Source organism: Camelus dromedarius, chromosome 15 (assembly GCF_036321535.1).
Source record: "Camelus dromedarius isolate mCamDro1 chromosome 15, mCamDro1.pat, whole genome shotgun sequence".
NCBI classification, from domain to species: Eukaryota; Metazoa; Chordata; class Mammalia; order Artiodactyla; family Camelidae; genus Camelus; species Camelus dromedarius.
In genome coordinates this window covers 45,915,042-45,931,367 of record NC_087450.1, presented here as the reverse complement: position 1 = coordinate 45,931,367, position 16,326 = coordinate 45,915,042, and the positions used below count along the sequence as shown (strand labels likewise).

At 56.5% G+C, this 16,326-nt stretch overlaps 1 protein-coding gene across 2 annotated transcripts in view; it reads right to left on the bottom strand.

Moving 5' to 3' along the window:
- OTOF (otoferlin) overlaps positions 1-16,326 on the bottom strand; it is an 83,060-nt gene that overhangs the window by 9,598 nt on the left and 57,136 nt on the right. The window contains exons 13-33 of one of the 2 annotated variants that reach the window (XM_064494670.1): positions 14,952-15,111; positions 13,903-14,089; positions 13,220-13,406; positions 11,582-11,805; positions 11,016-11,124; positions 10,319-10,499; positions 10,066-10,186; positions 9,387-9,487; positions 9,160-9,250; positions 8,878-8,994; positions 8,432-8,584; positions 7,931-8,120; positions 7,699-7,823; positions 7,187-7,321; positions 6,354-6,515; positions 6,020-6,139; positions 5,346-5,507; positions 5,078-5,240; positions 4,500-4,570; positions 2,983-3,012; positions 2,432-2,560 (exon numbers count right to left, since the gene is read on the bottom strand). In XM_064494670.1, coding sequence (XP_064350740.1) covers positions 2,432-2,560; positions 2,983-3,012; positions 4,500-4,570; positions 5,078-5,240; positions 5,346-5,507; positions 6,020-6,139; positions 6,354-6,515; positions 7,187-7,321; positions 7,699-7,823; positions 7,931-8,120; positions 8,432-8,584; positions 8,878-8,994; positions 9,160-9,250; positions 9,387-9,487; positions 10,066-10,186; positions 10,319-10,499; positions 11,016-11,124; positions 11,582-11,805; positions 13,220-13,406; positions 13,903-14,089; positions 14,952-15,111 — 2,918 coding nt within the window. Of the gene's footprint in view, positions 1-2,431; positions 2,561-2,982; positions 3,013-4,499; positions 4,631-5,077; positions 5,241-5,345; positions 5,508-6,019; positions 6,140-6,353; positions 6,516-7,186; positions 7,322-7,698; positions 7,824-7,930; positions 8,121-8,431; positions 8,585-8,877; positions 8,995-9,159; positions 9,251-9,386; positions 9,488-10,065; positions 10,187-10,318; positions 10,500-11,015; positions 11,125-11,581; positions 11,806-13,219; positions 13,407-13,902; positions 14,090-14,951; positions 15,112-16,326 lie in introns of both variants that reach the window. The other variant, XM_031466718.2, reaches the window with a different exon arrangement.

The following is a 16,326-nucleotide window of genomic DNA, read 5'->3' as shown; positions in this document are numbered from 1 at the left end:
CAAAACAAAAAGACAACCTATGGAATGGGAGAAAATATTTGCAAAAGATGAGACTGACAGGAGCTTAATTTCCAGAATATAAAAACAGCTTATACAACTTAATGATAAAAAACAAACAACCCAATCCAAAAATGGGCAGAAGACCTACACAAGCAATTCTCCAATGAAGACATACAAATGGCCAATAAGCACATGAAAAAATGCTCAATATTGCTAATTATCAGAGAAATGCAAATCAAAACTACAATGAAGTATCACCTCACACCAGTCAGAATGGCCGTCATTAAAAAGTCCACAAATGATAAATGCTGGAGAGGGTGTGGAGAAAAGGGAATCTCCCTACACTGTTGATGGGAATGTAGTTTGGTGCAGCCAGTATGGAAAACAGTATGGAGATTCCTCAAAGAACTAAAAATAGATTTACTTTATGATCCAGTAATCCCACTCCTGGGCATATATCTGGAGGAAACTCTAATTCGAAAAGATACATGCACCCCAATGTTCACAGCAGCACTATTTACAATAGCCAAGACATGGAAGCAAACTTAATGTCCATTAACAGATGACTGGATAAAGAAGATGTGGTATATTTATACAATGGAATACTACTCAGCCATAAAAAATAATAAAATAATGCCTTTTGCAGCAACATGGTTGGAACTGGAGATTGCCATTCCAAGTGAAGTAAGCCAGAAAGAGAAAGAAAAATGACATAAGATATCACTTACATGTGGAATCTAAAAAAAAGACAAATGAACTTATTTATAAAACAGAAACAGACTCACTGAAATAGAAAACATACTTATGGTTACCAAGGGGGGAAAGGGGTGGGAAAGGATAAGTTGGGAGTTCAAGATTTGCAGATACTAACTACTATATATAAAATAGATAAAAAACTAGTTTATACTGTAGAGCAGAGGGAACTATATTCAGTATCTTATAGTAACCTATAATGAAAAAAAATATGAAACAAGTATGTTTATATATATGTATGCCTGAACTATTACGTTGTACACCAGAAATTGTACATTGTAAACTGACTATACTTCAATTAAAAAAAAAGAAAAGAAAATGTGCTTCAGTCAGTATACACTGGACACTAACTAAATCACCAGGTTTCAACCAAGGTGCCACTGCCACCTGGTGGTAGCCTGTGCAAATTACAGGAATAGACACAAGGCAGCCTCTTGGAGCTCCTGCGTGGCCAACTTGAATCCAGGAGGTGATGGTGGGAGAAGATGCCACTAGGTGTCCCCCAATTTTCTTCTCTCCTGTTCTTCAAAAATTTTCCTGGGCACACAGCCACATAGCTAAAGATTACTTCTCCCAGCCTACCTTGCAGCCAAGTGTGATTAAGGGTCTAGATTCTAGCCGATATGAGTGAAAGTGATATTTGCAGCTTCCAGGTTGGGGATTTAAAAGGAAAGGAGTATGCCTCCTCTTGACAAATTCCTGTGCACTGGTATTGGGATGTGATGGAAAGCAATCTGTATGTAACCATACAGATGCCAGTAACAAGATGGCAGGATATTGGTCCCCGACACCATGGAATCACCATACCACCTTCTTCTTGTTTACACCAATCTAACTTACTACAGCAGCTTAGCCTGTGCTCTGACTAATGTGGATGGTAAATATTACACAGCTTGGGTCACAGAAAGGGCGTGGGGGCAGAGTGTGGCTGGATCAGCTTGGCTGAGGAAACACAACCACAGGCACATGTTCCTCCCGATCAGTGGGTCAGTCGATCAGTCGGTCAGTCAGGGAGTGCCCTGAGCTAGGTTGGCAGTGTGGAGAAGAGACAAACGAGGAAGAGGAGAAATGTACTTTCTGGAAATTGCCATCTGGCTCAGCACACAGAACCCAAGTGCACACAATAGAGGAAGAACATTTCACAGCAGGAGTGACCGAGGTGTGTAAAATAAAGTAGCATTAGGTGTTAAATAGTAACAGATGTGCAAGTACTACTGAGAAGTTGTTCCCTTTTGGCCTCTGAGTGCATGTTTCTCTTCTTCCTTAAAGGTCACCTCCTCTGTGAAGCCTTCCCTGACTCCCCCAGGCACTGAATTGCCTTTGTTATCACACCGCAATGTATCTGCTTACATGTCCATTTTGCATGTCCAGGAAATACCTAGGGCAGGTATGGCATCTTATCTTTAGGCTCCCATAGCACCTAGATTGGTGTTTGATCATATATACTCAAGAGATATTTGTGCAATAAATGAATGAAGACAAGAGAAAACCAAGCCAGGGAAGGGGGACTGGCCCTCCATCCTGGAAAAGGTGAGTGCTGAACTAGAACTTCAAGGCTGTGAGACAGGCTGTTCCAAGCTCATGTTGATGGAGTAGGGGGTGGGAAAGAAGCTGGACTGAATGGTCTGTGTGGAGTTGGGGGGTCACCTCAGCCCCCAACCCTGGCCCGAGGCCTCACCTCTTTCATGGTATCGATGGAGGCGAAGTACTTGGACCACCAGTCCAGCATGCTCTCATCCGGCTCCTCCTCCTCCATCTCTTCTGAGCTGCCCTTTTTCTTCTTCTTCTTCTCCTTCTCCTCGTCAGCCTGAAGGGTTGGCCAGGTCCAGAGTCCTGCATACATCCCTGCACCCTGGCCACTCCCAGAGCCCTGGACCATCTGGGAGTCCCCCATCCATTCTGGCCATCTGCTCCCTGGAAGCCCTGGGCTCCAGGAGGCTCTGGGGGGCCACCAATGTCAAAGGGGCAGGGCCTTGTTTTGTGGAAATGGATGCCACGGCCCACAGAGGGTCATGACCTGCCAACGTGAACCACCAGCCAAGGCAGAACCAGCGCTCAGGGGCCCTGCTGCCCACGCAGCTCTCTCCCTCTGCCTCTCTGGGGGGGTGTGCTATCTGGAGCATCAGGGGCTGGGGGCGTCTCAGTCCCCGAAGCTGCTCCCCTTGGCCTGACACCTTACATGGTGCAGGGTCTTCTCTCCCCAGAACCCCCCATGGTCCCCACACTCACCACATCCACTTTGATGACCGCATCAGAAGTCTGCAGGGGGGAACCAAGGAGACAGGGACAGACCTTAGTCACTGGGACTGGAAGTGGCAGGCAGCGGCCCAGCCAGGGAGAGTGGCGGAGAGGGAGCTCATGCAGGGATGTTCCCTGTGTGTTGTAAGCGCCTGTGCTCACAAAGCCTATTCTGAGTCTGTGAAATTTCTGCCTCGCAGATGTTTCCTCAGACCTTCCAGGGTGGTGGTTGGCAACCCTGGCTACACATTAGAATGACTGGGGGCTTTTAAAAATGATCAGTTGCAGGGCTCCACTGAGTCTAAATGGGGGTACTGGGCATGGGGATAGCTGCACACTCCCCAAGTGATTACTGCAGTGAGCAGGCAGCGTCGGGAGGGGAGGCTGACAAGACAAGCGGCCTGTACGCAGTAATGTCGGCTACAGGGAGGGCAAGGGCCTTAACAGTTAAGTGGATGCTCAGTGACACAGCTGAAGAGGATCCTGGTGAAAATGGCCCCACTGGAGCCCAGGGCCTGTGGGATGATGGGGCCTGTGATGTCCTCTTTGTTCACTGATGGCCTGAAACTAGGGGGCTCCCCCTACCCCAGGAGGAACAGACTCCTCAGGGGGAGATCAGGAGGCTGGGAGCTGACGGGGATGTGGGATCTCTGGGTGCAGTCCCGGAGCCCCTGGCTGTGCCATCCGGGGCCTGTGGTCCAGGCCTGGGCCTCAACTGCTCCCCTTTCCCAAAAGCCATGCCCGCGCTAACTTAGCCAGCTGGCTGGGACTCTCTGGGGACGAAGATGATGGGGGTAAAGGAAGGTCCTTTCAGACCTAGCTCAGGCTTCAGAAGCTAGGAGGCACCCCAGGCTGCATGAAGCACATGGCATGAGGAACCAGGTCCAGAGCAAGCGATGGGGGGCTGGGGGGAGGCCCGCTCCCTATTCCTCCACACTGCCTGGACTCAGGATGGCCTGTTCCAGGCCGGCCTCCATCCTGCTCTCTTTGGCAGATGCTACCTCCACATGTGAACCCCCAGGTTTCCCTCTGGCAGCCCTAGTCCCAAAGGAGGAATAAGGAGCTTCCACCTGGAAATTCATCCCCAGGCCAGGCCTGGAGAGGGTCTTTTGTGAATGGCTGGGAAGGAAAACCAGGGACCCTTTGGAAAGGACACTGGTATTCACACAAGGAATCCATTGCCTATGGTGTTTGTTGGAATAAAAATAATTGCAGGCTATTCGCATGGTTGCTGTTCCCTCTGCCTCTCATACATGCATACCACGTGTTCAGGCATGTGTCCCCAGATGCATGCACATACACACGCAGAATTGAGTCCTCCCTTCCAGGGCAGTCTAGGACAGGGCCATGTCCACATGCAGTCAGGGGAGCCTTGGCTCATCACATGCTGAAGGAGGAGTGACTTAAAATTAATGTATTGTCTTGCAGGTGGACTGGCCGGCTCTGGTAAAGTGTCATATGCAGTTGCACGTCCCCAGCCAGCACGGGACTGACCCCAGGCGCCTTACCGCATCCAGCTTCACCATGGTCTCCAGCTTCCTGACCGGCACCTCCAGCTCCATGTTCACCACGACCTCCCCTGCGGGGTGAGAGGAGGGCCCCCCATTGTACAGCACATGGCAGCCCCGGGGGAGTCTGCCTAGACAGAGAGATGGACAGACAGACAGGGAAGAGCAGAAGTAATGGTGAGAGTCAGAAGTGGGTGAAAGGACTGGAGGTTAAAGCTGATTCTGGAGCTTTCTGAGGGGAGGGGGAGGGAGGTGACAGCTGAGGGAGAAAAGATGGGCATAGGCAGAGGACGAGGTGTCCAGAGAGGAGGGTGGGCTGTGGTGAGTGACACAGTGGAGGCTGGGAGGGGGCCTGGGTCTTCTCCAAGACCTGGCAGAGGAAGCCATCTGCCCTCGGGCCCTCTAAGGATGCCCAGCTCTGGCCCTTTCTGGCTCGAGAGTGAGGGGCAGCCCGGGGCAGCCTTCCTTGGCCCCCGGGGTGGGACCTCCCTCCTGGACTCCCTGACCCCGACAAGGGGATGGCCCCAAGGAAGAATCCACCTGCAGCCCCATCTGCGGGCCGTGGGGCACGGCCGTACCTGCGGTGTTCCAGCTGGGGGCCGAGCGGTCCAGGGGCCGGTAGACGAAGCGCCGCAGGGAGCTGACGGTGTGGGAGCCCACCAGGGTGTAGCGGCCGAAGGCCCGGCAGTCCACCACGCGGATGTTCAAGGGCGGGTGCAGGAGCTCGTTCTCCGGGAGGTCCTGGGGGCGGGGGCCAGCGCGGCCTGAGCCCAGAGAAGGGGCAGAGGCACCTGGCCCTGCCCAGCTGCCTGGCCACCCCCAGCAACCCCCGGGGCCCAGACCTACCACTTCAAACCACTTGACGAGGGTGTTGAAGTTGGGGTTCTTCTTGTAATTGTGGATCAGGGACGACTGCACCCCCTTCCCCGCACACTCGATGTCCACCCGTGGCCGGTCCACCTGGGCCAGGTTCACCCGCTTCAGGTCTCGCAGGCCCCAGAACAGCACCTGCATGAGTTGGGGGGAGGCAGGGGAAGAGGAGGGCCCCTCAGTCAAGGGCACCAGCTGTGGGTGCCAGGCCACCCGAGAAGGATTTGGCTCCTGGGTCAGCAGTGCATGGGTGGGGGCCGGGCGGGGAGAGCTGATAAGGGGCAGGTGTCCTGAAGGGGCTTCAGGGTGAGGTTGGGTGTCAGGGGCAGACAGGAGCGCTGGGATAGGTCCTGGATGGTAGCAGTGTGACAGAGCAGAAGGGGCAGGCACTAGGTGGGCAGGAGCCTGGGTCTGCTGCCAGCTCCTGGGTGTGACCTGGGGCCAGTCACTTTGCCTCCTTGCCCTTCATCACCCTTATCTGAAAAACGAGGCATGGCCTGAGGTTGCCAAAGACCACTGGAGTCTGATGCCAACCATGTAATATGTGCACAGACCCTTGATAGGGAGATAGTGAGGGGGGCTGGGAAGCAGAGCACAGCAGGGCCTGTTGTGGGCAGGGACGGAAGGGGCTCAGCGCGGTCCTCACACACCTCAATCCGGTACTTGCTGAGCACGGGCCGGATGCCCATGGGCACAGGCATGATGGGACCTTGGTCCATGTCCACTGGACCATTGATGGGCGGCAGGTCAGCCTTCCCTGCTGGTCCAATCTGGGAAATACGGGACATAGTGTCATACCCTGGGGAGCCTGAGGAGACCTCCCTCTCCTCATGAGTTATTTGCCATGTGATCTGAGGAGATGGGGAAAGCTGAACAGCCCAGGTCCCCAAGAACCACATCCTCAGCTTCCGTCCCGACTGGCCTCACAGCAGGATGGGAAGGAGACTGGCCCCCTGCCCAGTCCCATCTTCCCTGCAGCCCCACCTGCAGCAGCTCGAAGGCGGCCAGCAGGTCCCCTGCTGTGGCGTTGCCACGGTAGATCTGGTAGTACTCGAGCTGGGGCGGGAAGCGGGGTGGGCAGTATGCCTCGTCGGCCATCTTCACCAGGGGCTTGGCAAAGGTCCGGCCCATGAAGTCGGCTTTGCCCTGACACAACAAACAGCCAAGGTAGCCTCGCAGCGCTTGAATTTAAGAAGAACATTCATATCCCGGATCTCATTCAGTCCCCCACAGCCCCATGGAGTTGCATCGTACAGATGGGGATCATCTCATTTTACAGACAGGGAAACCAAGTCTCATGCTAGCCCAGGCCAGGCTGGTAGTGAATGGCAAATGCAGTACTCAAACTAGAAACAGGCGTGCCTACCTCTAGCCCAGAGCTCACTCAGGGCACCCCAATCCTCCACTCCCCTACTCCAGAGCTCCTACTGAAAGCTGGGCAGCTGACTGTGGTAGGTGGGAGCAGGGGTTGGGGAGTCCCTGGGATGGGGGAAGGCTGGGGACAGCAGGCCTTGCTGGTACACCTCTTGAAGATTCTGGGCCCGAGTTTGGTCTGTCCATGCTAGGAGGTGGGGATGGCCTGGCCTATCTCCTCCCTGAGACCCCAGAGTCCCCGAGCACCAGGAAGGAATCAGATTGTGGTGACAGGGCAGGAGACACCTGGGGTGTCCTAGAGGGGCTGGTCTGCAGCCCAGACTTCCAGCTTCCCAGCCAGCACACTGGCCGAGGAACCCTGGGGGAGAGCAGGGGAGGGGCCGCCAGTGCAGGTGGAGTGAGGCGATGTTGGGGTGGTCCCTGGTGCCGGACCCCACCCATACCATGGTGTCCTGGTCATAGATTTCAATGACAATAATAGGGGGGTCGTCCCTCAACTCATGAGCTTCGCCATAGAGCTCCAGGTTGTCGAATACCAGCATCTGGTCCCAGGTGGGGCACAGGGTCTCATTCAGCACCTGCAGCACGGGGTGGGGGAGACGGGTAATCAGTGGTACTGGGTGGGCAGACACCCGAGCAGGAGTCACCCCTAATCACTCTGGTTTCCAGGGGGCTCAGGGGCAGGAGGGACATATTCCCTGGCTCTTCTGGGAATCTTAAAATGAGGGTTGATATGAGGTCTGCTCCTGACCGACTTCCCCCAATCCCTGCCAAGGTCTTCCCTGTCCTCCATGCAGAATGTAACCACAGTTAAAGCCTTCACCTGTGTGGCCTGGGCCGGCAGTTATCTGCAAGCCTTTCCTCTAAAGGTCTGGGGTACTGACCGATCTATTTCTCCAGGCCCCAGAAGCTCACAGGCCTCCCCCAGTGCCCTCCCTCCTCCCCTGGCCCTCACCTCTGTGCACTGACTCTGGTTGATAAAGAAGACTCGGGCGAAGGGGTCTGAGAGGCCACTGCTGTCGGCGGCAAAGAGGCTCCGAGCCTGGTACATGTGGGCGCGGAGCTGGAAGGCCTGTTTCTCTGTGGGGAGAGCAGGCTGAGGTGCTGGGAACAGGCGACCCGCCAGCGCCCTCCCAGGGTGAGGGCTGGGAGCCAGGGGCGGCCCGGGTGCAGGCGTCCTCACTCACTGGTGTAGACCAGGCTGATGGGCGGGAAGGAGTGCAGGCCCAAACCCTGGGCCGCCTTGACCTCCTCAAAGCCGCAGGGCAGGCCACACAGGAAGTCCTTGCGCTGCTTGCTGAGGCCCAGCCACAGGTAGAGCTCCAGCTTGGCTTGCACTGTCCAGCCTGCCGAGCCGAAGCCCCGCTTCCCCGGCAGCTGGGGGTGGGCACGGGGTCAGCTGCTGGAGCCCGTGGGGTGAGGAAGGGGCAGGGGGCTGGAGGAGGCCGTGGTCAGAGGACTTGTGTCCCTCTGCAGCCATCCCACTGGGGTGGGGAACACAGCACCAAGAAGAATGGATGGGATGGGACCCCCTGCCATTCCTACTCTCTCCATCTCTTCTCTGAGCACACCATCAGCTCAGGCCAGCCAGACCCGGGGGTGGGGGTGCTGCTCCCTCCGAGGGGAGGCTGACCCCTTGAAAGAAGCCCAGACCCCTCCACCCCACAATCTCGCTTCCCTTCCGGCACCTTGAGGAAGAGGGTCTTGACTTTGGCGCAGTCCTTGCCCAGCTCCTCCTCCACGATGGAGAAGAGCAGGTCCTTGGAGGGCACCCGGGCATAGGCGATGCGCTTGTTGTTGCTCATCATCCAGATGAAGACGTCGGGGATGCTGTGCTGGGGCTGGGGTGGGCAGGGTGGGGGCCAGTGAGGGAGAGGTCCTGCCTCTTGGCCAGGCCTGGACCCACAGAGGGAAGGACCCCTGACGCTGGGATTTCTTTCTCTTCCCACTGATCCAGCGGGAAGAACACCCGACAGGGTGAAAGGCTTGGTCACCCCTGTCCCCCAATGGCTGTCAGAGGAGGAGGGACCTCCTCGGTGATCTGGCTCAACCCCTCCTGTGCAGCCCACTTCCGCCTCGGGTCACTTGGGTTTGGGGCCGGCATCCCCTCTGTGCATGCCGTCGGGGGGCACACCTCGTCTGCCAGGAAGCGCAGCTTCTGCAGGAAGTTCTGGCACAGCCTCAGTTTGTCCCGCACAGTGTGCCGCTTCACTTGTGCCCGCAGGGTCTTCGCCTGCTGCCCCATGCTCTCCTGTGGGGTCGGGGGGTGGGTGTAAGTGGGACTCAGTCCACGACATGTGATGGAGGGGCTGGCCCTGGGGGCTGTGACTTCAGAGACAGTTATTCCCACATCTTGGGTTCCCTTTCCATCTCCAGACCCTCCCTCGTCCCCCGTGTGGTCCAGCTGCGTCCTCACCAGCTCCCGCATGCAGGACTTGAGGCGCTCTCGGTCTAGCCTGGTGCGGGACGAGTGGCTCTGGTCCTTGTCAGCAAGCGAGAGGAAACGGCTGGGGCCGAAAGTGGGGGGCAGGGCTTAGCAGAGCCCACCTGCCAGCAGGAGGCCTGCAAATGCCTCCTTTTCTGCCAGCCCCCACTTCTGCCCACCCCGCCACCCCCGCCCCATTCAGCAGCCCCACTGCTCACCAGCAGCCACAGCTCAGCTCCTCCAGGACGCCCCGCAGTCGACGCTCAGGGTAGGACTTCTCCGTTTTGATCATCTCCTGCACATCATTCAGGCCCTCTTCCTGTGAACCAGGAGTGTGAGCCCTAGCCCCTCTCAGCCTCCCCAGATGTCTTCCCCCATTCATCAGGGGGATGGGGGCTAGTGCCCTAGGACCTCCCATGAGCACTGTCCCTGGAGTGTCCCACCATCATAAGGAAACCACCAGTTTCCGTTTTCAGAGCCTGGAGGCCTTCATGTTCATGGGTCTTCATTCCTGAAGGAAGAAGCCCTCTGGCCTGAGTCTGTGGTCTGGTGACTCACAGGGGCTGGGCAGAACTTAGAGCTAGATGTGAGGGGTGGAAGGGGCGCAGGCCAGAGACAGAGGGGTTGGCCAGCTGCCTCCAGGGAAACCCAGGACTAGACGGGCCAAGATTCCCAGACGACACTCCGGGTAGCCCTCAGGCCCCCCACCACTCCTGGGACTGGGGCTGGGACAGGAACTCCTGCTGGGGCCATTCCTGTAGTCCTTCCCCTACCCCAACAGCAAGCTGCTGGACAGGCAGGCCTTGTATGTTGCAAGGGAAGCTTCCAGGCTGAGTGAGGCCGTCCGAAGCACCCCCACCTCTCCCTTTCCCCTCCCACCCATGGCCTGGCCCTGACCAGCTTGTCTGCAATGTGGTCCATAATGTTGGCGTTGTAGAGGCGGCGCCGCTGGTCCGGCCACCAGCTCTTGATGTAGATGCAGGGCTTGCGCTCCAGGTAGGGCAGATGGAAGTAGTTCCTGGGGTGGGGGGGCGGGCAGAGCAGGTGGGAGGTTGAGGACCGGGTGCCCAGGGAGGTGGGGGGGTGGGCCATAAGAGGATGGGGGGCAGCGAGCAGGGCCACCCAGGACCCTGTGTCCCACCTGGCTCACCTATCAGTGATCTGGGGCCGCATGGGTGGGGTGGAGGAGACTGAGGCTAGGTCCCCAGCCTCGTCAGTCTCGTCATCACTTGAGTTCTGGATCAGATCAACTTCCTCCTCATCTCCTGGCTCCTTCCGAGGCCGAGGCCGCTGGGGTCTTGACAGGCCATCAACTTCATTCCCATAGTTGCCTGGAGGCAGGGGAGGGCTTGAGAGGGCCTAGAGTCCTTCCCACCAGGCCCTACTCTCCCCTCTAGTCCAGAGGTTTGTGGGAGGGAAGAGGGAAAGTCAGGGAAAGGGGCGGGTGCTGGGGTCTGAGCCAGCTCGGAGAGGATAGAACACTAGCCAGGGAAAGAGACCTCCCTAGAAGCCCCGCTGACCTCTGAGCTCAAGATCCGGCCCAAGAAGTGACCCTTATTCCCACCCTCTGCTCTCCAACCCAGCAAGGCCTCGCTCCCTTCTGCAGGGAGGGCGTCTTTCCTCCCCGTGTCCCAAACACAGCCTAGCCCTTAGGTGGAACTAAGGTGCACCCTGTGGGGCGTGTGTGCACCCATCCACAGGCAGACGCTGTGTGCTGCATGGGCCCCTGAGGACACTGGAGGGAAGTGGTCCAAGTTCTCCTCCCTCCGTGGCTGTGGAGCCGGGCCTGGCAGTTACCACCCAGCAGCCCCCAAGCCTGAAGACCCCTCCGTGAGCCCAGCTCTCACCTATGGTGATCTCAAAGGTGATGGGCTTGTCTCCGTTTTTCCGGTCGATCATTGAGGCCTCCAGGAAGGCTCCAAATAGAAAGAATTCTTCCACCTTCCCTGTACAGCTCTGTGGAGAAGGTGGTTCAAACCATTCTGAAACTCAGTGGGGATGTTGGGCCTGGGGCCAGGCCTCCTCCTACCATCTCGCAGACAGGTCCTGGGGGCTAATGGTGGGGGACAGCCTACCCAGCCATGGAGCTGGGAGCCCAGACACTGAAGGCCCCGTTCCTTTTGCCCCCCAGCCTGGATGTCCCTGGGGGAAAGGCAGCTCTGTCCAGCACGAGGACAGCCACCGCCAGGAACAGGGCAGAGGCAGGGCTCCACCTCAGGACCTCCGGGCAGAGCGGTGGCAGGCAGTGGAAGGGGACACTGCTTCCTGGGGAGGGAGGTCTCATTCTGGGGGCCTGGCCCCCTAGGCAAGCAGGGCGGCCACAGGCCGAGCCCAGGCCCAGGCTGCTGAGGCGGGAAGGCGGCTAAGCAGGGGGCTCTGGCGGACAGCACAGGGCCCCCAGCAGGGGCCTCACCTCTGAGATGGGCGTGGCCTGCTCCACCTGCACCTCCGTGGAGCTGGTGAGCTCAGGGTTGGAGGTGTCCAGGATTTCCACCGCCAGGCCCAGCATGAGGCGGGCGCGGAAGGACACGCCCTCCCCCAGGCCCTCGTTCAGGTCCTGGTGCTCGTCGAGCAGCGTGTAGTTGCGTGTGGAGCCGTACATGTTCACCCAGGCCGGGCCCAGCGTGGGCAGGAAGCCTGCGGGGGGGTGGGGCAGAGGGTGGAGGGGCTCACTCGGGGTGGGGGGACCTCTCTGGGGGGCTCCCAGCCTGCACCTCCTGGTTGCTGAGCTGAGGACCTCATGCCTGGCTCGGGAAGTCATCTGAGGCTAGAGAGGGCCTGTGGGGCAGCTTGAGGCTCTAAAGGGGCCGCAGGGAGAGCTCGTGTCTGCTGTGCACGGCGACGGGGTGGTCTTCTCACTCGCATGGGGCACATTTGTGTGTCTGCTTATTCTCTGCGGGGGCTGTGGCACCCCACATACACACACATCCATTTCTGTGGAGCAAAGTCATGCTCCCTGCTGCCTGGTGCCTGCTCCAGGGGCTGCCTGCAAGCCACTTGAAGGACAGCTGCGTGCCACCACGGCCTCACCCTGCTTCCCCAGACCACCCCGCCTCCTCTCCAAAGGTCCTTCCTCTCTGCCTCTGCCTGTTAAACGCTCTTCCCCCATGAAGCCCTCCCGTTTCCTAGTCCCAACTATTTTTCTCCTGTTGGGATTTGTTGTGTCTCATGTGAAACATGGATCCAATTCTGCCTTATGTGTTTGGCTTTTGTTGTGCCTAGTTTATAAAAAATATTACAGCATTTTAAAATTTGAGATATACTTCATGTAACATAAAATTCACCATTTTTAGGTATGCATTTCAATGGTTTTTAGTGTATTCACTATGTTGTGCAATCATCCAGGACTTTTCCATCCCCCTCAAAAGAAACCCTGCATCTTTCAGCAGTTCATCCCCCTCCCCCTCCCCCACCCCCTTGAAACTGCTCATCGACTTTCTGTCTCTATGGATTTGCCTATTCTGGATACTTCATATAAATGGAATCGTACAATCTGTGGTCTTTTGTGTCTCCTGCCTCAGGTTTTGAGAATTTGGTAGCACATGCACCTCCCTCATCCCCAGTGAGCACCGTGAGGGCAGGATGGATTCCTCCCTTGCTCTGTATCCCTTGTACGCAGTTCAGTGCCCGGGTCCTAGGAAGGGTCAGTCCTTCCAAGTCCCCACATGTCTGTAGATAGGCACTGTGGTGGCAGTACGCATGTGTATGTAATGTGTATGTATATATGCACACATAGATAATTGTTATTATTTTCATTTTACAGATGAGAAAACAGGTACAAAGCTCACACAGCTTCTAACTCTCAGAGCAGCTGGGGTTCGAATCCAGGCAGCCTGGCTCAGACAGGCCCAGGCAGCTCTGTGCAGACCTGAGTCATGAGTTTCCACCCTTCCCTTGAGGCAGAGGCTGCTCACAAAACCCTGACCACTCCCGGCGCCTCTCCAGCTGAGGTGCGGGATGGTGGTGGTGTGTGAGGGATGGTGGTGGCATGTGTGGGGGTCTCACTGACTCCATCCCTTCAGCACCCCCACCCCAGCTTCCCGCTACTGACCTTTGTCTCCGTCGTTGGAAATCTTGCGCAGGTCAATGAAGTGGGTGCCGATGGCCATGTCATTGACCTTGTCCGAGTCCCGGATCTGCACTTTCATGCGCTTGCAGAGTGGGGGGAACAGGTCGGTAAAAACCACCTGCTCATTCCACAGCGGCTCGTAGCTGCTCTTCTGCACTGAGGTCTTGCCCTGGTGGGAGGGAGTGAGGGTTTGGGTGTGTGTGAGCATGTGTGTCTGCGTGTGAGTGTGTGTCTATGTGCTATGTGTGGCATGTGGTGGGTGTACCTATGGTGCACGTGTGTATATATATGTGTTATGTGTGGCACGTGGTGGGTGTGCACGTGTGTACGTGCGTGTGTATGCATGCTCATCTCCTCACTCTTCCTCCCGACCAGCCTCTCAGACTCTCCTCCCTGTCAGTGTCCCCCCTCAGTTCTTGGTCTCTGTGACCTGGGGCCGGGGAGGAATCCCTGAGGCTCAGACTGGCTTCGCCCCCAGCCCGTCTGAGCTGGAGCTCTGCTCATCTCTCCTCACTTCCAGAGGTGAACGCACCAAAGTGATCAAAGGCTAGTTTGGAAGCTTCTGATTTTGCCTCATGTCTGTCCCCAGAACCCCATGCCCATCCCCCTGCACCCTGGTGCATGTCACCCCACTCCCCAGCCTCCTGCACCCTGTACCCCAATACCTTCTGGCCAGCAAAGAAGACTTGCACGTAGGGGTCAACCAGATCCTTGTTCTCACCAATGAAAGCCTTCTTCACGTTGGCCATGAGGCTTGTGTTCATGCGGGGCAGCCCCTCTGCTCGGTAAATTTTCACATAGAACCGGGCCCACTGGCGTTCGGGGGGCACCCCCTCGGGGAGCAGCAAGTTCCTGCTGGTGCATACAGTTAGGACTGTGGTGGCCGGACCCGGGCTCCCAGATTCCTGCACCAGCATCTACACACCCCTGGGGACCAGGACAACATGTGAAGGACGGCTGAGAAGGACCATGCTAGGACTAAAGATGCTCAAGTTGATGGTAGCTGCTCTCTAGTGGGATCCTGGGCAAATCTCCCCATCTCTCTGAGCCTCAGTTTCCTCACCTTTAAGATGGGAATACAGCCACCTCCCAGGAATATGATAAATAGGTTAAAATACATGAGTACTTTGTAAACTGTGAACTATAGAGTGGGAGAACCATCCTGGTAACGCTGTCCCCTTTCCTAGCTGTGTGTCACATCTTTTCTCCCACACAAAAACCTCACCCATAGCCACCACGCTCCCTCCCCGGCCCACCGAAGTCATGGCTCATTGGATCCCAGCACTTTCTCCCACTGTGTTCAGACAAGGTCCCAGAATATTTCTCAACAGCCACTGTCAGCTGCTTAAAATTGGCACAGAATAGAAAATTTCTTTGCTCTCCTGGGTGTAGACTCAAGGCCCAGCAGCTCTGGGAATCTTCCCTCTTTTATCCAAGTTTCTCATAGTCAGAAGTCTGGATGTCAAATGACTGTCATTCCTGACTGTCCTCTGTGAACCCTGCCCGCCTTGCCTCAGGCCTTTCTGTCCCGTGTGGAGAGTCCATGGACACTAAGGCTGGCTCCTTTCAGGGAGAGCTGGGCCATCTGGGTGCGTGGGTGAGGGAGACAGACAGAGGGCAAGATCTCTGGGCCAAGTTCACCCTGGGGGCTCCCTTTGTGCCCCTGGAAGGGCCGGGCCAGGTCTCCAGGGGCCAGGGGAGAAGGGCGTCTCACCCCTCGATGTCATCCTCGTCTGTCTCATTGGCCTTGTGGGGCGTCTTGATGTTGTCCCCCTTGCCCACCACGGCGACATCACACTTCACATAGCCCTTCAGCCCCGCAGAGATGTCATCAGGATCCGACAGGATGGCCCACTTATGGTGGAACTGGTGCTCTGCAGTAGCGAGGAGGGAGGGCTGCACCTGCAGACCCTACCCAGGGCCGCTCCCTCCCTCAGGGCCGCCCCAGAGACCCGGGCTGAGCGCCATGTTGGCCCTTAGAGTCCAGGCTATCAGGTCCAGTGGCCCTAGGGCCACAGCTCTGCCTGCCTCTGGGCCAGAGGGGAGAGAGTTCCTTGAGCAAGGGGGGCTGGGGCAAGGTCCTGCCCCGGTCATGCACCCGGGGGTGTGGTGTGGCAGAAGTGGCACACCTCAGGAGGAGGGGGCCGTGTCCTAGGCTGCCCCAGAGCTTCAGAGTCTTGCTGGAGCAGACGTTTGTGGGACAGATACATGAAAATGTAGCTAGATGGCTGGGTGGGGAGATAGATAGAGGATGGGTAGGGGACTGCCAGGCTAGCTGAAAATGTAGATGGATGGATGGATAGATGGATAGAAGGATGGATTAATACATGGACAGGTGGGTGGATGGATGAATGGATAGATGGACAGATGTGCGCATGGTTGGACGAACTGGGGGAAATTTAGCAAGGAAAGAGAATAAGACTCAGAAGGGACATAAAATTTGCCTTCAAAGTTAAAGGCTATTTGAAGAGGGAATGGATTTATTCTTTCTGTCCTTTCATAGAGAGATTGGGCTATGTGTTTTTAAGGTCTCTTGATGTTTCCATGATTTTTGATTTTGTGATTTTTATGTGTATAATCCTGGGTTTTGAACTTCAATTTCCTGGCCTGAATGATAGTTATAATGTGCACCAGCCAAGTGTCTGCTAGGCTGAACCATAAAGAATAACCAATTTGTTCAACCTAATAGTTTAGTGGCACCTCCAAGATACAACTTCTCTTGGCCTCATTTATCTCGTCTGTAGAATGGGAAGGAATGCTGATGCCTCCCTCACTGTTTTGTGAGGGTCAGATGCGATAGTCACACATTGTATTGCCACTGTTGAAGGGCTAATGAGGTCCTTACTGTACCCTCAGTGACAAGTTCACTTGAGGGGCTTGGGTGGAGCCCTATGCCAGCTTGTGTGCCCGTGGTTCCTGGGCTGGCCGTGTGCTTAGTTGTTGTGTGTCAGGCCAAGGGCACTTTCTCTGCCTGGCCCAGCCGTCGTCACCAGCCCTCTGGGCCACCCTTCAGAGTTCCTTCATCAACCCCATGCAGGGTTGGTCCCCGGGTTCCCATAGACACAGCCCCACATGGCTGTTCTCAGGTG